This window comes from Hemitrygon akajei, chromosome 6 (assembly GCF_048418815.1).
Source record: "Hemitrygon akajei chromosome 6, sHemAka1.3, whole genome shotgun sequence".
Classification (NCBI taxonomy): Eukaryota; Metazoa; Chordata; class Chondrichthyes; order Myliobatiformes; family Dasyatidae; genus Hemitrygon; species Hemitrygon akajei.
In genome coordinates, this window is record NC_133129.1 from 64,119,853 (window position 1) to 64,141,949 (window position 22,097).

Here is a 22,097-nt window from a genome sequence, read left to right on the forward strand (position 1 = left end):
CTGTTGTAATTTGTAGTCCACATCACTGCAGCTGTTTGGAGGCCTCTAGCTAACTGCCATCAGGGTCCTTTTACCCCTGCAATTTCTTAGCTCAACCCATAAAGATTCTGTACCTTCCGATCCTATGTCAACTCTTTCTAATGATTTAATATCATTTCTTACCATTAAAGCCATGCCACCCCCCTACCATTTATCTTCAATCCTGACCAGATTTCCAGTCCCTGCTGCTGAAAAGCACCCCCATAGCATAATGCTACCTCCACCATACTTTAAAGTGGGGATTCTGTTACATGGCTCATGCGCAGTGTTAGATTTACACCATACATGCCACTTAGTGTTGAGGCCAAAATGTTCCACTTTCATCTCATCTTACAAGAACTTCTTCTGCACCTTTACAGTACCTTCTAAGTGACACTTCACTGCCTTTACAGTCAACAATGGTTTTTTAAAGCAGTATGTGTGGCATAAATCTGATACTGCATGTAAGCCAGATAACACCATCCCTACTGTAAAGTTATGGATGAGGTAGCATCGTGCTATGGTGATGTTTTCAGTATCTATGAAAAAGGAACACGTGATTCACAAATAGAAATTCTAAGTTAAATTGGTCAGAATCCCTGGTTGTAATACTTATTTATGTGAACAAAGGATTGGGGGCTGAATACTTTTTCAAGGCACTGTAAATACATCGAGGTAGTACAAAAAGTTTAAAAAAAGAGAATGCAGAATGGAGTGTAATAATTACAGGGAAAATTCAGTGCATATAGACAAATCAAGGGATGAGGTAGATTGAGAGATCGAGTTAATCTATATCTTATAAGAGGTCCATTCAAGAGTCATATAAAAGTGGAATACGATCTGTCCTTGAGCTTGGTGGTACGTCTTCTATCGCTGGCCAATGGAAAGGGAGAAATGAGAGACATTGACCGGAGTGGGAGCAGTCCTTGAAGTTACTTTGGCTACTTCCCCAGTGCAGCAGGAATTGCAGACGGAGTCAGTGTAAGTCAGTTTACGTGACAGTCTCTGCTGCGTTCACACCTCCCTGCAATTTCTTGTCGCTGGATGAGTGGAACTGTGGGTACTGGGGTGGCTGGTTTTCAGTAGAAAGTGTTGGAGAGGTAGGGAAGATACATATTCATGGCCGTGGGTGGGAACGTAGATCTGGGCGTCAAGAGGAAAGTGGAAGTTGTCGGCAGTGTCCCGGTGACCAGAGGGAGGGGCGGAGCGCTTCCGTGATCAGAGGGTGTGATGTCCCTTTAAGACGATGCAGTTCCCTGCTGGGCGGGACTTGCGCTGTGACGTTGCGCAGCGGGCCGCTGATGGGTTACGTGGCGAGCGCTGACGTTGCTGTGGTGACGCGGCCATCTTGTGTGTCCGGGGGCCGAACAGCTGGCGGGGTTCATCAGGTAAGTTCTCTGTGGGCGCCGTCACCCAAACCACTTTCGGGATCTGGTGCCGAGTGAGGCGGGGGTACCCCGGCCACCACCCAGACTCCGGGTCCCGAGATCCGAACACGATGGATTTAGATGCCTGGAGCTTCAGGATAGGGGACGTGGCAATGCTGGAGGTGATTCCATTCTGTCCCAGGATTCACCTCACTCAACCCGGGAGTACTAGTCTGTACAGTCCCATTACCCACCCGTCTCTACCCTGAGATTGACAACCCTCTCAGTCTCTGTGCAGAGGGCCAGTGTCGTATTGAGCGAGTTCTGCACTGATGAAGCTCCCATCACAATGGCATGATACCTCGGACAAGGGCTCTCTGTCTGGATGCTAAACTTCCCATTTGAGCCGTTGTTCTAGGAGTCGACTTTTGTCCTAGCCGCGATATCACCCGTAATATCTGGTGGCTATCCCATTTCTGATCATGGAGTCAGATCGTGCTCTGATTTAACTGCTGTACACTTAGTAGCCACTTTATTAGGTACATCTGTACACCTGCTTGTTAATGCATTTATCGAATCAGCCAATCATGTGGCAGTAACTCAATGCGTAAAAGCATGTAGACGTGGTCAAAAGGCTCAGTTGTTGTTCAGATCAAACATCAGTGCAGGGAAGAAATGTTATCTAAGTTACTTTGACCATGGAATGAACGTTGGTACCAGAGGTAGTAGTTGGTATGTCATATATTCCAAACTCTGAAACATTTTTGGCCCTAGGTGCTTTAGATAAGGAGTATTCAATAATTAATGATGCAGTGGCTCAGTGAGATACTGAAAAAAGGGATTGTAATACTTATAGGGCCTGTGAAAAAATGGCAATATATATCAGTCATGATATATGACTTGAAGGCATTCCCACTATCTTGGTTTTCCCACCTTGCGCAGAGGTTTGATGGAGCTGGGCATTGCTTCTGGGGTGGATTTAGAATATTTCCAAAAACTTGTTTTGTTGATTGTACCTGTGGTGGAGGATACTGATAGTGAATTGGTAGAGCTGTTAGTCAATACTGTTGCTGTATTCTTGATATTGCCTTGCTTAAGCATTTGACTGTTCAACTGTTATGGGGAACATTTACCAAATTCCTGTAAAGTTCATCTTTATCTGTTCTTAGCTGGAGGTGACTTTTTTCCTCTTCAAAAATATCCTTCATTCATAAATACTTGTACAAATATTGGACTTACGTCATTCACTGTATCAAGTATCACATTGCAAGTGCTTGTAATACATACGTTATGTCAATATATTAATTTCCGTTTCTAACCATTCACTGAGCTAGAAAGGCCATTAGGCAGGGCTTAGTCCTTCCGTACGTGATGGCAGACCAACCCTAAATTCTGACTCTTTTGCATGGTACAGCTAGCACAACTGCTGCACGTGTCATTTAGTTTGTTTGTCTGCACACAGTCCTGCCTGCATTCTAGAACATGCTAGTGTACAATATTTGGTTGTGGACAGTTCCCTACACTGAAAAAATAAATCTCGGGCAGAACTCCTAAGTGTATCTTTCACATTTTTGATGTCAATTGATGCTTCTCCTGGTTTATATCATTGTAAACTTTTTGTCGAGCACAGAGCCCTGTGTGGTGCACCCGTGCAGGATGAAACTTTACAAAGACCGTTGCATCTCCTTGCAGACTTGAATCAACACACAGTCCAAAAGGAAGTGGATAATGATTTCAGTTGCATCATAGCTAGCAGAAGCACAGCAAGCTATGGATCAGAGATCTGGCAGAGATCACCCTGCTTACCATCCACCAAACATAGATTTGGTGCTTGTTTGAAAGTTCTGGTGATGAGGCATTCTGGCAAAAACAACAACAAAGACCACCATCTCCCATTCCCTTATTTTGCATTAACAGGGTGCCTAATTATAAAGTCATTGAAAGGTACAGCACAGAGATGAGCTTTTCAGCCCACCCAACTGTTTAAACTGCTTCCTCCCATTGACCTGTACTCAGACCATAGCCCTCCATACCCCTACCATCCAGGTACGTATCCAAACTTGTCTTAAATGTTGAAATTGAGCTCGCATGCACTACTTGCACTGGGAGAAGTTCCCACTCATCTTTGCCTTAAACATTTGACATTTCACCCTTAACCCATGACCTCTATTTGTAGTTCCATCGAACTTCAATGGAAAATTCCTGCTTGCATTTACCCTATCTATACCGCTTATCATTTTGTACACCGCTGTCATTTTCTCAATCTTCTACATTACGCTCCACAGAATAAAGTTCTAACCTAGTCAATCTTGTCTTATAACTCAGGACCTCCAGGCCTGACAACATCCTTGTAAATTTTCTCTGTACTCTTTCAACCTTATTTACATCTTTTCTGTACGTAGGTGTCCAAAACTGCACATGGTATTCCAAATTAGGCTTCACCAATGTCTTATACAACTTCAACATAACATCCCGTCTCCTGTACTCAATACTTTGTAAGATGTGCTTTAGTTAATTATGTGGTAAGTCTTAAAGTGAACAAACCTCATCTCTTGCAAACAGAACAGTATGCAGATGGAAATCACAAACAGGAGAGAACCTGCATATGCTGGAAATCCAAAGCAACACATACAAAATGCTGGAAGACCTCAGCAGGCCAGGCAGCATCTATGGGAAAGGAATAAATAGTTGACATTTTGTGTCGAAACTCTTCATCAGGACTGGAAAAAAAGATGAGAAGTCAAGAAGTACAAGATGATAGGGTGAAACTGAGAGAGGGGGATAGGGGTGAAGTAAAGAGCTGGGAAGTTGATTGGTGAAAAGGGCTAGAAGAGGGGGAATATGATGGGAGAAAATAGGAGACCATGGAATAAGGGGGAGGAGGAAGAATACCAGAGCGATGTGATGTGTAGCTAAGGAAAAAAAGGTGAGATAAAGAAACAGGAATGGTGAAGGTTGGGGGGGGGGGGGGGGGGGGGCAGTTATCAGAAGTTCAAGAAATCGTTGTTCATGCCATCAGGTTAGAGGCTACCCAGGCGGAATATAACGTGTTAGTGCTCCAACAAGAGTGTGGCTTCATCGTGGCAATAAAGGAGGCCATAGACTGACATGTTGGAATGGGAATGGGAATGGAAAGTAGAATTGAAATGGGCGGCTACCAGGTGATCTCACTTTTTCTGGCGGATGGAGTATACAGGCTCAGTGAAGCAGTCTCCCAATATACAGGAGGCCACATTGGGAGCACCAGATACAATAGATAACCCCAACAGACCCACAGGTGAAATGTCACCTCACCTGGAAGGACTGTTTGGGGCCCTGAATGGTTGTGAGGGAGGAGGTGTAGGGACAGGGGTAGCACTTGTTCCGCTTACAAGTACAAGTGCCAGGAGGGAGATTAGTGGGGAGAGACAAGGGAGTCACAGAAGGAGCAATCCCTGCAGAAAGCAGAAGTGGGGGAGAGGGAAAGATGTGCTTGGTGGCAGGATTCCGTTGGCAGTGACAGAGTTATGGAGAATTATGTGCTGGATGCAGAGGCTAATGGGGTGGTGGGTGAGGACAGGAGGAACCCTATCCCTGCTGTTGTGGTAGGAGGATGGGGTGAGGGCAGTGTTGATGGTGGAGCAAGGAAAGCCCCTTTCTTTGAAGAAGGAGGACATCTCATTAGTTCTGGAATGAAAAGCCTCATCCTGAGAGATGATGCAGCAGCGATGGAGGAACTGAGAGAAGATGATGGCATTTTTACAAGAGACATGGAGAGAAGAGGTACTGTAGTCCAGGTAGCTGTGAGAATCAGTGGGTTTATGAAATATATCAGTGAATAGACGTGTCTCCAGAGATCGGAAAAGGAGAGGGAGGTGTCAGAAACGGACCAAGTAAATTTGAGGACAGAGTGGAATGTTTTACACAGATTGTCCACCCTGATCTAACTTCCAGTAAGCTGGTTCATAGAGGTGCAATCTTCATTTTCAAACCTACATACTGATCCAAATTTTTAGAGTATCAAATTAGCTGTTATTTAGACTTTAATGTTGATCAGGTTAAGAACAGTGATTGACATGGATTTGGAAATCAGACCTTACGCAGGTTCTCCCATACATTTTTAAAGTATTTTTATGACACTAATCATAAAAGTATTAATGATATTCATTAATATGTTTCATTAATTTAATTATCAGTATTGTTATGGTGATTATTCAATGAAGTATAAGAATTATAGCAAGTGTATGCAGTATGGTACAATATGGCTTCTATAAAAAACATATTTCTAATTTGTGATGAAATCGGCTTAGGGACAGATCCCTTACATAATCTGCAGACTCCTTGTACTAATAAATTAAACTTAATAATGACTTAGTTTCATTCAAGTGCTAAATGAATGTCGGAAATAGTACTTCATGAGCTTATGATATTCCAATTGCTGATTAAAACTAAAGAAGTGTCTATTTACTGAATCAATATGATTCTACACAATGCTTCTAGTTAGAAGTATGTCCTGCATGTTCTAAATATGTTGGCCTGCAGGTATAGGCAGTTAAATTGAAATTCACCTCATTATAGGATACTCAGCACACTTGCTATGGATCCTGGGGTGAGGTGTGAATCAGGACCTGGAAAGAGATAATGCTTCACTTACAGTGTTGCTGTTCCTTGCATTCCTGCTTTTTGCAGCACCTTCAAAAATATAAGCAGAACCAGTATCAGATGTTTGGTTTGCCATGCATAAACTGATTAATGGCAGAGTGCTTGATTTTTCTGTGAAATTCAGCCAGGTTCTGAGTTCATCTTTAAAATTGTACAATTGCAAAATGATTCATTTAAGGCACAATCTGATTTCTGCTGTTTTCTCCATCCCCAACCTCCACACTCTTTTGAAATATCTATCATTCATTTTGTTGATGTGAAAAAGTTTCCTGAGCAGATTAATCAAGGTGGGTTAACGTCCTTCAGCAGGCTACCTTCTGTCTCATTTCTGTCACCTAAATTTACACCACCTGAGCAGAATCATCTCAGCAGACAATCCAGTATGGTATTAAGAGAGGGCTGCACTGTCAGGAATTCTTGACTGCAACTAAATTTAATTTTGTCACAGAAACTAAAAATAAGAATTGAAGCAGTAATGATCAGCTGATCATTTTCAGTAGTTAAACTTACAGGGTCATTTTCAATATTGGTGCACTTTCCACACTGCACATGTTTGTTGGACAGGAGAACTAGACAAGTTCCTGCAAGTGATGATCAAAGCTACTGGGTTAGATCCAATGCACAAAAAAACTTGTATTGTAATATTGAATTTAATTTGTCTAAATCTCATACAAGTCTGAGAGTTCATCCCCTATTTATCCTCATTTGATGTTTTGAGTAGCCTACTCTTTAATGCTGTGGTCATATTGCAGAAACAAATGTTGTATGAGGCTTATTTAGACATACACCCTCTAATAAAAATGCATCTTATTCAGTCATTTGTAGTAGCCTCAAAATTTCTGCTGATTTTTTATTGAAGATATTTTTCATTTCCTTAGACATTTTATTTTGCCAGTTAGAGGCATCACAAAAATGACTTGCTGAAATCTATATACTCTACATCTACTGCTCTTCCTTCATCAATGTGTTTAGTCACATCCTCAAAAAATTCAATCAGGCTCATAAGGCATGACCTGTTTGACAAAGCTATGCTGACTATTCCTAATCATTTTATGCCTCTCCAAATGTTCATAAATCCTGCCTCTCAGGATTTTTTCCATCAACTTTCCAACCACTGAAGTAAGTCTCACTGGTCTACAATTTCCTGGGCTATCACTACTCCCTTTCTTGAATAAGGGAACAACATCTGCAATTCTCCAATCCTCCAGAACCTCCTCCGTCCCTATTGATGATGCAAAGATTATTGCCAGAGGCTCAGCAATCTCCTCCCTCGCCTCCCACAGTAGCCTGGGGTACATTTTGTCCGGTCCTGGAGACTTATCTAACTTGATGCTTTCCAAAAACTCCAGCACATCTGCTTTCTTAATGTTTATATGCTCAAGCTTTTCAATCAGCTGCAAGTCATCTCTACAATTACCAAGATCCTTTTCCGTAGTGAATACTGAAGCAAAGTATTCATTAAGTACCTCAGCTGTCTCCTCCAGTTCCATACACACTTTTCCACATCACACTTGATTGGTTGTATTGTCTCACGTCTTATCTTGAATGCCTTGGGGTTGTCTTTAGTCCTGCTCGCCAAGACCTTCTCATGGCCCCTTCTGGCTCTCCTAATTTCATTCTTAAGCACCTTCCTGCTAGCCTTATAATCTTCTAGATCTCTATCATTGCCTAGTTTTTTGAACCTTTTGTAAGCTTTTCTTCTTGACTGGATTTTCAACAGTCTTTGTACACCACGGTTCCTGTACCCTGCCACCCTTTCCCTGTCTCATTGGAACGTACCTATGCAGAACACCATGCATCTATCCCCTACTCTTGAAACATGTTCTGATTCTTATCTGACCAGTGATAGTAACTGTCCTGGTGTACAGATGAATTTAACATGGTACCATCTCGGAGGGAAATACAGTGGTTCCTGTAGAAGTGATTCATGGCACTACCTTAAACATACGATTCTATGAGAGCTCTTAAAGTAGAGTGCTGTGGTGAAAGCATTTGCACTTGTTCGTGAATTGTGATAAGGTAGTAGCTGACTACAATTTGCAATGTCTTTGTATAGGGGATAGAGGACAGAAAATACTTTTCAGTGTTTGGTAGCCACCTTATTTCAGAATCAAAATCAGGTTTAATATCATTGGCATTTGTATTGAAATTTGATGTCTTGCAGCAGCAGTATATTGCTATACATAATAATAAAAAAACTATAAATTACAAAGTGTACAATAAGTATATATAAAAAATAAATAAGTAGTGCAAAATAGAAAGTAAATCAAAATAACGAGTGTTCATTATCCCTTCAGAAATCTGATGGGGGAAGGGAAAAAGCTGTTCCTGAAACATTGAATGTGTCTGTTCAGGCTCCTGTATCTCCTCCTTGATGGTAGCAGTAAAAAGAGGGCATGTCCTAGGTGATGAGGTTCCTTAATGATAGATGCTATCTTTTTGAATTACTGCCTTTTGAAGATGTCCTTGATGCTGGGGAGGCTGGTGCCTAATCATGCAGCTAGTTGAGTGTACAACTTTCTGCAGCCTTTTCCAATGCTCTGCAGTGGTCCCTCCATATCAGACAGTGATGCAAACAGTTAAAATGGTCTCCACAGTATATCAGTAGAGATTTACAAGAGTCTTTGGTGACGTACAAGTGTCCTCAAACTCCCAGTGGAACGTAGCTGCTGTTGTGTCTACTTGATAATTGCATCAATATGTTGGGATAGATCTTCAGAGATGTTGATACCTAGGAACTTGAAACTACTCACAGTTCTGCCAACAGTAGTTGTGTCATCGGCAATTTTATAGATGGTGTTAGAGCTGTGCCTAGCCACATAGCCATGGGTGCAAAAAATGTAGAGCCATGTTGGTTTGGTCTGAGGTGCAGTAGTGTTGGTTGTCTGTGAGGAGGAGATGTTATCTTCGATTTGCACTGATTGTGGTCTCCCAGTAAGGAAGTCAAATATTCAGTTGCAGAGGGATGTACAGATGCCCAGAATTTGGAGCTCGTTAATGATTAGAATTGAGGCTATGTTTGTGTTGAACACTGAGCCGTAATCAATAATCATCAGCCTGATGTAGGTAATGCTGTTGTCCAGGTGATCCAAGGCAAAGTGGAGTGTCAGTGAGATTGCATCTGATGTAGATTTATCATGGTGATAGGCAAATTATAGTGAGTCCGGGTCCTTGCTTAGGCAGGAGTTGACTTTGGCCATGACCACCTCTCAAAGCACTACATCACAGTAGATATGAGTGCAACTGGTCATTGAGGCAGTAGTCTGATTAAGAATAAGATGAGTAAGAAGTACGCAGTACAGAAAGATATTGGCCAAGCATATCCGTGTTTATTTTGAGAAAGCTCTCAAATGGTCCGATTCTTTTCTGCCCTTTCAGTGGCTGCAACTGCAGATGAGGTTCGTGTCCGCACAGTCTCAAAGGCCTTGCACATAAAGGGTGTGTATGGAAGAGTGGCAAGTAAGAAACCCTGGCTTTTAAAAAGAACAAACATATATATCCTTGCCTGTAAAAACTTGTCAAAGCGTAAAGATGTGGAAGGCCTTGTGGTTGGATAAGCCTAAAGTGGAACATTTTAGCCTCAACATTTAGCATATGTGTGGTGTAAATCTAATACTGCACACCAGCAGGTAACACCATCCTTATTGTGAGGTATGGTGGAGGTAGCATCAGGCTATGGAGATGTTTTTCAGCAGCAGGGACTAGTGGCATCTGTCAGAGAGCTTAAACTGGGAGGAGGTTTGTCTTTCAGCAGGACAACAACCAAAAACACATTGCCAGAACAACCATGGCGTGGCTTTAAATGAAGAAAGTTTATGTCAATGAGTGGCCCAGTCAGAATTCTGATCAAACATTTCTGCCAAGACCTCACGATCCTGTCTGCTGTTGCTTCCCACCTAACTTGGCACAGCTTGAGCAATTTGGAAAGGGGGAAACTTGCTCCATCACGTTGTGCAAAGTTAATAGATACTTATCCAAAAAGACTATTGGCTGCGAGAAGTAGTTTAACTAAGTACTGAGCAAAGGGGGATGAATACTTTTTAACTGCTGACATTTCAGTTTTTTAAGTTCTGGTTTTTCCCTATTTTTTGGGCTCTACTGTGGGGAAAATAAAAGGAGCATGTGATTCACAAGTAAAAATTCTCAGATAAATTGATCAAAATCCCTGGTTATAATACTCATTTATTATAACTCATATAGGGTTGGGGGCTGAATAATTTAACAAGACCCTATATTTCCATGTTAATTTGTCCAATTTGATTTTACACATTTCCACTGAATATTCTGCCAGCAGCTTTTTATTCAACATGTAGCTTGTATAACATCCTGAAAGTAAAATTTTGACTCTTCTGATTCTTAAGGCAGTAATTTTAAATGCATTCTCTAGATACTTGCACTCCTGCAAATTGAAACAGTTTCCCATACTTCATTCTTTCAAATGCTGGGATTGATTTGATTGAATGAAGGCCTTCTAATCTCGGTGTCTTAACCTAATATGTTGCCTAGGATTTGCTGGGATATTTTTGACAATGCCCTTCCATTGACATTTTGAATTGTATGGTCTACAGGCTAACCCTTGTTAAAAAATTGCGACACGTACCTTTCTTGGCCAGTTTTGCTTTAAAGTAACCATCATATAACTTTATTCTTTTCTCAGATACAAACCTTTGCAGGTCACTAGACTTCATTTTATTATTTACTTACAATAGATTGTTATCAAAAGAAAAAAGATGATGGAGGAAAGTGGGATTGAGACAACGCCCCCCAGCACTCCCCCTCCCAATACTTCCATGACTGCAAGCAACACCCCAGTGTCCACAGGTATTGTTGCTTAAAATTCCAGTTATGTGTTTTCTGGCACAATCTCTTGTCCTAGATATTATTGGTATCAATAAATAAATCAGTCTTATTTTAATAAGATGGAACAAATTTTAACAATCTATCAGGGGAACAAGTTTTGCAGCATTTGCTCTACCCTATAGATTCTAGAGAGGTTATTCTAGGAAACATTAAATTGACATTACATGAATTAGTTGGATTCTGGGTCTTCTGAATAATGTGTCAACATGTAATTGGTCTTGTCTGGATACAGATGGACAAAATGGTGACTCTGAAGATTTGAGGCAAACAGGGAAAAATGGCTCAATTGCTGGAAAATCAGATTCAATGGCAAACAGAGCAGATTTTTTTCCATGGTTGGTGTGTTTGAATGCACAGGCCAAGAGCACAAGATTGACCTGAAAAACTTCTTTATCAACAGAACACTGAAAGTGTGAAATATTTTACCACTAAGAAATAGTTATTGTCAATAGAATTAAGGGGGAAGCTACCCAAGTTCAGGAAGGATAAAGGCCTGGTAGTTGGAGTGCTGGTAGTTTGTATGGCGCATAAATGATGTGAAGGTCAGATGGGTTGAATGCTTTCTGTGCTGTAATGGCTAGTTCATTCTGAAATCATTTTGCTATAAAGTGGAAAAAAAAACAATAGCGTTTCAAAAGGAAATTTAAATATTTGAGGGGAAAAAAATTTAAAAGGTAGAAGATAGAAAGTAGGACATAGTTGAAGACTTCAGCTGAAGTTAGTAAAACTGCATTAGATTAATGTACTCATCATTGTACCTTAATGAACAGTGGATGAAAACCATATTTAGATGTGGTTTTGAAACTTTGAAAATATACACTGACCAAAAAATCTCATGCTGTCTCTGGTGAATTTTCAGAAATATGGAACTGTGAGTTTCCCCATCAGCTGTATTTAATTTTAATCAGCAAATATACTGAAATTCAGCATGGAGCTCTTCAAAATGAAATTCATTTTTTAAGATGTATTTCATTCTTACAATGTAAGGCCAGTTTTCCCATTTGCCAGTTTTGGAGATCATCCAAGTAATTTCTTCTGCGGCAAAACGAAAAACAAGTAAAACATTTATTCTAAATCCTCAACTCTGTAAAGTCTGTATGTTTCTGATTCTGTTAATGTAAAGCTGTACTGACAAATGGAAATGTTTTATGCATATCTGTTTTCCATCTTGTTATGCAATGGTTTTGTAGAATTAAGATTTTACTTGCTAAACAGGTATTGTTGTGGACCTTGGTATGAACAATGTTTGCATTAATTATGTTTTTAATTCTTTTTTCACTTTTTGTTTCACCTTGGACTCACCTATCTAGTTCTACCTAGCCCTTTACCTAATCCCATTACTACCTCCATTTCAGCTTTACCTCCCTCAGTCTTTTCTACACCACCTCCTCCTAGACCACACTTGCCTCCTGCCATGTCTTCTACACCCCTAACTGCTGCTGCTTCCCCAATTCATCCTTCTGCTGTTCATTCTGGTGCTGCAGCTTATGGCTTTCCTCCTTCAGCACCTCCTGTGGGCTCTCCACCTGCTCCTATCTTTTCTGCACCTCCTACAGGTCCACCCATCACTGGTTTCTCCATGACTACAAACTACGACATCACTCGAGGTCATGCTGGTCGATCTCCACAAACCCCACTGATGCCAACTTTTTCTACATCCGTCACAGGTCGTGGTTTTATTTCAGTATTACATATGTGTATAGAAACTAGCTGATGTTTAGTTGGAAATATGTGTTTAAGTTCCTTAATGTAGCTTAAATGTTTTCACAATATTCATCAATCTTTGAACTAAAAATGAAACTTTCCCTTGTACCTTAATATGAAAATATTTTAAGTGTTTGGACTGAGACCGCCATCTATGTTCTGATAGTTATTTATGATGGCAGAGTATTGAAGGAGGGTAAGGATGCTTTTCTACCTTACTCTTCTTACTCATCTTCATGTCCTGAAAAATCTTCTGTAGTTAATCTGGATTTTGTGGTTTTCTCCAAGTCCTTTGACTCCAGTTTAAAAGGTTATTTTTGGCTATACTGGTTCTTACTAGTACTTTCTAACCTGGAGTAACAACATGAGAAAAAAATGCACTCCATAAAACATATGTCCTGTATTTTTTGGTATTCCATCCTGTCTTGCCTGTATATATATCTACATATAAATGCATGTGGCAACAATCATGGAGTAACAAGTTTGGAAAATGTATTAAGATGCTAAATATTAATTGGTTTTGTTATATTTTCCAACTTTTATTCTTTTAGCATGTATTTTGATAGATATGGAAATAAGTCTTTGTGTGTAATGATTTATTTACATTTGTCAGGAGTTGTGCCAGGTACCCTGACTCAGGCCCCTGCTCCTATGGGAGGTGGTTCCTCTATTACTTTCCCAGAGGAAAAGGAGGACCCCAGGATGTCTGTGCACCATGACCAAGGTGGTGCCGGAGGAGGATTCTGGGGTTTTTTTAAGGTGAGTTTCAGTGATTAAATTTGTGTCACTCATTTGGTTTCACTTCCCTAATTAACTTAAGCAGAGTGATGATCTAATGCATTGTTAGGAGTCCATATAGACAAGTAAATTTTAAACTTCTGAAGCATTTAGTTCTCATGAATTTATATGGAACCCTTCATATTCCATTTGTAACATCCCATGCATCTAACGAAAGAAGCTCCTGCAAATTAACAATGTGATGATGATCAAATAAGTCTGTTATAGTCATACTGATTGGCCAGAATACTGGGAATAACTCCTTTTGCTCTTTTTAATACTTGTGCTTGGGACACTTTCCATACATTTGAATGTGCAGACTCCTTGAGAACTGTGCCAGAATGTAATTCTATCTGTTCAAATAAATGTAGTTTGACACCCAGTGTTATCGTGATGTATTCTCGCATTGGTTTCCGATGTTTGTTGATACACAATTTTTCCAACTGAAGACCTAACTAATTCAGTAAAAAAGGGCTTGTATCTGTACATCTAGGAGCAGCCTGAGAGCATTCAGTTTTTCATTTGGAATCCTTGTAACAAATTCAAGCGAAACTTACAATAAATTAGGCTGGAGTAGGATGCAATTTTCATTGTTGAAATTCAGGGAATTTGGTTTTTTAGGCTGCTAGAGGTCTCTTTGTGAACGTGTACGATCTTAGCAGGGTAGAATTCCTGAAACTGCAGTATTCATCACTGTGAATATCACTTTAAAGGTCAGTATTTGCTTACCAAGCAAGAAGTGATAACCATCTACTGATTATTTTCATTTGCTGATTGTGGTGTCTAGTTTGCCAGTTACTTAGTTCAGAAGCACCTATGTTCAGTCACCAGGATATATGTTGTTAACTGCTTTGAAAACAAAAGAAATCATGATTAAAACATGATTAAAACACTGTACAGTACAGTGATGTTGTGCTGACTTGCAGTATTGTGCTGACAACCTACTAATCAATCTAACCCGTCCTTCATAGGGCATAGCCTTCCATTTTTCATACATTCATATGCCTATGTAAGAGTTAAATGTCCCTATTGTATGAGCCTCTACTGCCACCATCAGAAGTGCATTCTGATTACCTGTGACTCTGTGTAACAAAAAAAACCTCTGACATCTCCCCTAAATTTTCCTCCACTCACCTTAAACAGATATACTTTGGTATTGGCCATTGTCACCTGGAAGATAGTCACTGGCTGTCTACTCTATAGCTCTCATAATCTTATACAATCTAGCAAGTCAACACTTATTTTCTTTCGGGCCAAAGATAAAAGCCTGGCTTGTTCAAAATTTCCTCATAAAGCATTCTCTAATCCAGGCGCAATCCTGGTAAGTCTCTTCTGCATATTCTCTGGCTTCTGCAATAATAATTGAACACAGTAATCCAAGTGTGGTCTAACTAGAGTTCTATAGGGCTGCAACATTACCTTATGGCTCTTGAACTCAATCTCCCAACTAATAATGGGAAGTACTCCGTACCCCTTCTTAACCACCCTACAACTTGTACGCCAAGACTCCTCTGTTCCTCCATACTGCTAAGAATCCAGCCATTAACTTTATCCTCTGCTTTCAAGTTCAATCTTTCAAAGTGTATAACTTCACATTTTTTTCAGATTGAACTCCATCTGCCACTACACTGCACAGCTCTGCATCCTGTCTATATCTATCCCGTTGTAACCTATGACAATATTCTACACTACCCACAACACTACCAAACTTCATGTCATCTCCAAATGAACTAACCCACTTCTTCATCCAAACTTCAAAGTTCAGTTCAAAATACATTTAGTATCAAAGTATATATACATTGTACAACTTTGAGATTCGTCTCCTTACAGACAGCCACAAAACAAAGAAACCAAAAAGAACCCATTTTAAAAAAAGACTGTCAAACACCCCATGTGCAGAGAGGAAAAAAACAGAGCCAAGTAAATGTCATGGAGCAGTGAGCAGAAGAAGCCCTACCCTTGCCTATGTCCTGACACCTTTGCTTTTTCAGTCTGACCCAGCGTTTAAATCTTCTAAACATTGGGTCATTCCTCGCTCTTGGATCTGGGCCCTGTCACTTTGATACGTTCTAGGCCTGGACCCCATCGCCATGTTTCAGCATGTACCAGATTTTCCCAAATCAGCCTGGCACTTAGATTGATCAAACCTCAGGTCTTTTCTCACTCTCAGCCATTTATTAAAATAACAATGTGTAGACATTACAGAACGACAGAACACCACTAGCCACTGCTCCCCAGGTAGACACACTAACTACTACCACTGTTACGTACCCCGTAACTGGGTCACTTACCAGCAAAGATAGAGAGGTCCGTTGAAGTCTGATGGTACTTTTTTTTTATTAGTTTTTTTATACATTTTCTACATAGCTACAGATAAAAAAAACCCAGATCAAAATGAAGAACATTGATACAGTGCAAAAATAAACATACAATAATAATATGATACAAAGAAAGATAATTGAGAAAGCACCCAAATTGAAGACATGTAAAATTAGTATCCTCCCCAAGCCCCGCAACAAAAAAAAAACTCCAGACCAACCACAACACAATATAGAGAATATAAATCAGGACAATCAAACCCCCAAAACTGTAAATACACTTAGCAACAGAAGATATTAATGCCTACTACCAAAAAAAAGGAGCTGAAAGCAAGGGACCGAAAAAAAACCTTAGTTAAGAGGAAGGTTATGAAAGTACTCAATAAAAGGTCCCCAGACCTTATGGAACTTTAAATCCAAATTAAGGACTGGATAATGAATTTTTTCAAGGTCTAAGCAGGCCATAATATCGTTAAGCCATTGAGCATGCGTGGGTGGGGCAACATCTCTCCATCTAAGGAGGATTAAACGTCTAGCCAGGAGAGAGGCAAAAGATAATATTCGACACTTAGTCGAACTCAGACGTAAATCTGTCTCACCCCAGAAACCGAACAAAGCAATTAAAGGGTTAGGTTCTAGGTGATGATTCAGAATATACGATAACGTTATGAAGACATCTTTCCAAAATTTCTCCAAGCTAGGACAAAACCAGTACATATGAATGAGAGAGGCCTCGCCCCTTTTGCATTTATCACAAAGCGGACTGATGTTAGGGTAAAATCGAGATAATTTAGATTTAGACATATGGGCTCTATGAACAATCTTAAACTGTAAAAGGCAATGGCGAGCACAAAGAGAGGTTGAATTAACCGATTTGAGAATCGAGTCCCAAGTCTCATCAGATAAGGAGGTATTTAAATCATGCTCCCATGCCATTTTAATTTTATCCGCAGGGGCACGTCGTAAGGCTGCTAATTTATCACGAATAAATGATATTAAACCTTCACCTAGTGGATTAATAAAAAGAAATAAGTCCATAATATTTTTCTCAGGCATTTCAGGGAAGTTAGGGATTAAAGGAGGAATAAAGTGTCTAATTTGGAGATATCTAAAAAAATGAGCATTGGGCAGATTGAACTTAGCAGAGAGCTGTTGAAAAGAAGCGAAGCGATTATCAATAAAAAGATCTTCAAAATGTCTAATGCCCTTCCTATACCAATCATGGAATGCTGAGTCATACATAGTAGATAAAAAAAAGGTGATTATGTAAGATAGGGCTAGAAAAGGAAAAACCATGGAAACCATAAAATTTCCTAAACTGAGCCCATATACGCAAAGTGTGTCTAACAAGAGGATTAACTATTAATCTGGACAAACTACTAGGGAGTACAGAGCCGAGAAGTGCAGAGATAGATAATTCTTTAGTGGAGCTCAACTCCATTGCCACCCAATTAGGGCACTCGGGTTGGCCATGGAAAAAAGACCAAAAGGTAGCACAACGTTTATTGGCTGCCCAATAATATAAACGAAAGTTAGGTAAAGCCATGCCACCCTCTTTTTTAGATTTTTGGTGATAAACTTTATTAATTCTAGAGCGCTTATTCTTCCACAGATATGACAAAATAATAGAGTCTAAGGAATCAAAAAAAGATTTAGGAATAAAAATTGGGATTGATTGAAATAAATATAAAAGTTTAGGGAGAACATACATTTTAACAACATTAATACGACCTACCAAAGACATAGATAGAGGTGACCATTGTAACAGACTCTGTTTAATAGTATATGAAAGATTGGCAAAATTTTCACGAAAGAGATCTTTAAACTTCCTTGTGACTGTAATCCCAAGATAAGTAAATTGATTGTGGACTACTTTAAAAGGGAGATCACGAAATGTTAATTCTTGTGCTTCTTTATAAATTGGGAAAAGTTCGCTCTTATGTAAATTAAGTTTATATCCAGAGAACTGGCTAAACTGGTCAAGAAGTGAAAACATTGGAGGTAAGGATGTAGACGGATTTGAAAGAAAAAGTAATAAGTCATCAGCATAAAGAGAAACTTTATGCTCAACACCCCCTCTCCAAATCCCGGTCAGTTCAGGACAATTTCGAAAAGCTATCGCCAAAGGTTCTATAGCCAAATCAAAGAGAAAGGGACTTAAAGGGCATCCCTGACGGGTGCCACGATTGAGGTTAAATAACTGGGATTTCTGAAAATTAGCTAAAACAGAGGCAGTAGGACACAAATACAGCAATTTGATCCAAGAGATAAAACTTTGACCGAAGTCAAATTTTTCTAAAACTGCAAAAAGGTAGTTCCACTCTATACGATCAAATGCTTTCTCCGCATCGAGGGAAATAACATATTCAGGAATCCCAGTTGGAGGTGAATATAAAATGTTAAATAAACGTCGAATGTTAAAAAAAGGAAGACGGTTTTTAATAAAACCAGTTTGATCATCAGAAATAATAGAGGGGATAACAGTTTCTAATCTATAAGCCAAAACTTTGGCCAAGATTTTAACATCAACATTAAGCAAAGAAATCGGCCTATACGAGGAACACTCTGTTGGGTCTTTACCCTTTTTTAATAAAAGAATAATAGATGCCTCATTAAAAGAGGGTGGCAATTTGCTGTAGTTAAACGAGTCAGATAATACTGAAAGTAACTGAGGAGAAAGAAGTGAAGAGAATGATTTATAAAATTCTACGGGGAACCCATCAGGTCCAGGAGATTTCCCTGAGGACAATGCAGAAATTGCAGAAGATATTTCTTCTGATGATATAGGCGCATTAAGTTTGGCTTTTAAATCAGATGAAAGCGAAGGAATATTCAAATTATTTAAAAAATGATCAATAGAGATATTGTCATTCAAAGATTCAGAGGAATAAAGTCGAGAATAGTAATTTTTAAATGCGTCATTGATTTCTAAGTGATCCGATGTAAAGTCTCCATTCTCCTTCCGGATCTTTGTAATATGTTGTTTGGCTTTGGAACGCCTCAGCTGATTGCCTAGAAATTTACCAGATTTGTCACCATGAATATAAAAGCGACTCTTACTTTCAAGAAGTTGGCATTCGACAGGTTGAGTAGACAGAAGATTAAATTTAGTTTGAAGTTCTACACGTTTCTTGTATAGTTCAGGATTCTTAGTTTGAGCATACAGTTGATCCAATTCTTTAATCTGATTAATGAGGTCTAATCGATCTGCACAGGACTTTCTATTAAGATTTGCTGTATAGGAGATTATTTGACCCCTCAAATATGCTTTCATGGCATCCCAGACAATCTGGGATGACACTTCAGGTGATGTATTGGTGTTAAAATAAAAGGTTATCTGATCGTTGATAAATTTTAGAAAAATCATCATCCGATAATAAAGTCGAATCAAACCGCCAGTGTTTATTCCTGTGAGGGAGGCCAGGAAAATTTAAAGACAGAGTAATTGGGGCGTGGTCAGAAATCAGTATACTCTGATAATCACAAGAATAGACAAATGGAATGAGTTGATTATCGAGTAAGAAGTAGTCAATTCTAGTAAAGGTATGGTGAACATGTGAAAAAAAAGAATAATCTCTCTCAGTAGGATGAAGGAAACGCCATATATCAGAGATACCATAATTAGAGAGAAACGATTGAATAGCTAAGGCAGATTTAGTAGGTGGTCTAGTAACAGGACGATCGATCCAAACTAGGATCTAACCAACAATTGAAATCACCACCCAGTATGAGAGTATGAGTTTAAGTCTGGTAGTGAGGAGAAAAAACGTTCAAAAAAATTAACATCATCAAAATTGGGGGCATACAGGTTTGCTAGTACAACTTTAGTATTATATAGTTTACCAGAAACAATAATAAAACGGCCATTTGTATCAGATATCTTATTATGGAGTTCAAAAGGAATATTTGAGTTAATAAGGATGGAGACCCCCCCCCCCCCCCCCCCCAGCTTTGGCGGCAAAGGATGAATGAAAATGCTGACCCGCCCACTTTGACAAAAGCCGGGAGTTATCAAAACAACAAATATGAGTTTCTTGAAGGAAAGCAATGTCCGCTTTGAGTTGTTTAATATGTGAGAAGACCTTCCTTCTTTTAACAGGGTGATTCAATCCCTTTACATTCCAGCTCACAAATTTAAGTGTATTAACCATTATCAATTGTTAGTGCGTAGAAGGCAGCAGGCATATAAAAAGTCAAGCAGTACAATAACAGTCTGGGAGCAAAAATGTAAACATAGATTCGTAGAATCAAAACAGAAACATGTCCTGAGTAACAAAGGAAAGCAAAAGAAACAGTGAGTAGTGTTGGAACTGGAGAACCCACCCCAACTTCGCAACCCAAAACTAGACGGCTACCAAAAAGAGCAGCTAGCTCTACTAAAAAAATTAACCCAAGTATGACTTCCAGTTCTGTGTCGTTAACAACAGTTCCGTATAAATATTATAGCAAATGGTAACTAGTTTATGCACTAGAAAACATAATTACAAATAGGAACAACTTCAACAGAAGTATAAAACTTAATACGAAGAAAATCAGAAGAAAACCAAAACCAAAACTAACCTACCCGCGAAAGATTATAGAAGATTAAAAGACAAAAAAAGGAGGGAGAAAAGGGGGAAATTATAGATTCGAAGAGAGTACTTATCAACCATTTACAGAAAAAAAAAGGCAAAACTTAAACCATGAATCAACCAACAGGGAGGCCTTCAATAAAAACTCCAAACCTCCAAAACAAGTTAGAGTCAATTGTAGATCTCTATAAATAAAGTTATACAAGAATAAAATAGATTACACAAGTACAATCTAAACGTCCGCAGGGAAACATTAAACTCGGATTATCTATTTAGAAAAAACGCACCAAGTCCAGGAAGAGATTGTCTACAGCCCTTAGAGTTTCGATAGATAATGACTGAATTATTCAAGTAAAGTCTGAGTCTGGAAAAAATAGCTTTACTACGAGAGGTACTTATCCACCATTTTAGAAGGTCAGACTGGGTTCCGAAGGAGACGGAATGGCCGGAGGACTTCCAACAAATGCCTCAGCCTCCTTCACTGATTTAAACCACTTATATTCTCCAGTAGCAAGCGTAATTCGAAGATCGGCTGGGTTTCGAAGGGAGGGTCTAAGTCCACGATCAAAAAGCACTTTCATTACACCTTTAAACTCAGCACGCATCTTTAGAACCTGGGGGGCAAAATTCTCCACAAAACGAATGACTGTATTTTGAAAAGCAAAAGTACCTCTGCGGCGTGCCTCCATAATCAAACGGTTTTTCACCTGGTATTGATGAAAGCACAATATTACCGGCTGTGGGCGGGAACCCAGAATTGCACGGGGAACGTAGATCCTGTGTGCCCTTTCAAGCTCAGGTGGAGTCAGAAGAAATTCTTTCCCAAAAATCTCACAGAGAAAATTGGAAAAAAATTTCACGGGAGAGCCCTGTTCAATGGCCTCTGGCAAACCAAGAATTCGTAGATTGCAATGTCTGCTCCGGTTTTCAAGATCCACCATTTTGGAAAAAAGTTTACAATTCTTCTCCTCTAGGCTGGAGCAGAGGGTTTCCAGATATTGGACACGGCGTTTTAAATCTTCAGAAGTTGAGTCGATGCGAGATAAATGATCAGCATGTTCGTCCACTCTAGCGTTGATCCGATCCAATTTGACATCCAGCCGGTTGAAAGAAGTTCTAAATTCCTTTAAAATATCTTGTCGATGCTGTTCCAAAGCAGCGAGAATGTCAGCCGGCAGAGCAGTAGAAGTTTCCTTTTTCCCGGTTTTAGTACTTTTGGTAGACATTATAAGATAGATGTGTTCGCAGGCAAGTAAAAGAAACCTAATAAAATACCTAACTAAGGTTTAAGAATGGAGACATATAGTGCAAAGATAGGGAGAATGACGGAGCAAAAGTTCGGAGCAGCTAAACAGTAGCCATCTTACCGGAAGTCCGGTACTATTTTTAACAATATTTATACACAAAAATAATATCAATGCAAACATACAGATAATATACGTCGTCAATACTAAATCTAAAAGCGCGGGTATAATAATAATCAATAAGAAATAGCTCTGTCGTTGTCTAGGGGATAATGTATTGTCCGATGGAAATATAAAAGTCATTTCAGTTCATTCAGGCTGCAGCTTTTGGTTGGAGAGAGAGACGATTTTTTTAGAACTTGCCCGTTTTCCTTTTTATGATGTTGATCCTTTGAAATGTCGTCAGTGGTGATCTCTTCTTTAGCTAAGCCGTCTTCCGTGGTAAGGCCTCAATCCTGGGCAACGGGAAAGGACACACGTGGGCCTTCCACCGGCTGTCGCTATTACGCTGTCACGGGATTTCTAGCGTTTCTCCTGGTGCGTCTAAAGGGGTTGTTCCCCAGACCTTCTTTTATCCTTACTCACGGGGTCTCAGAT

General features: G+C 39.5%; 1 protein-coding gene across 1 annotated transcript in view; it reads left to right on the top strand.

Moving 5' to 3' along the window:
- Positions 1–1,250: 1,250 nt before the first annotated feature.
- Positions 1,251–22,097, top strand: part of prrc1 (proline-rich coiled-coil 1) — a 51,750-nt gene continuing 30,903 nt past the window's right edge. The window contains exons 1-4 of the mRNA XM_073048481.1: positions 1,251–1,406; positions 10,736–10,847; positions 12,197–12,553; positions 13,204–13,349. Of these exons, the coding sequence (XP_072904582.1) occupies positions 1,320–1,406; positions 10,736–10,847; positions 12,197–12,553; positions 13,204–13,349 (702 nt within the window). The 5' untranslated portion in view covers positions 1,251–1,319. The remainder of the gene's footprint in view (positions 1,407–10,735; positions 10,848–12,196; positions 12,554–13,203; positions 13,350–22,097) is intronic.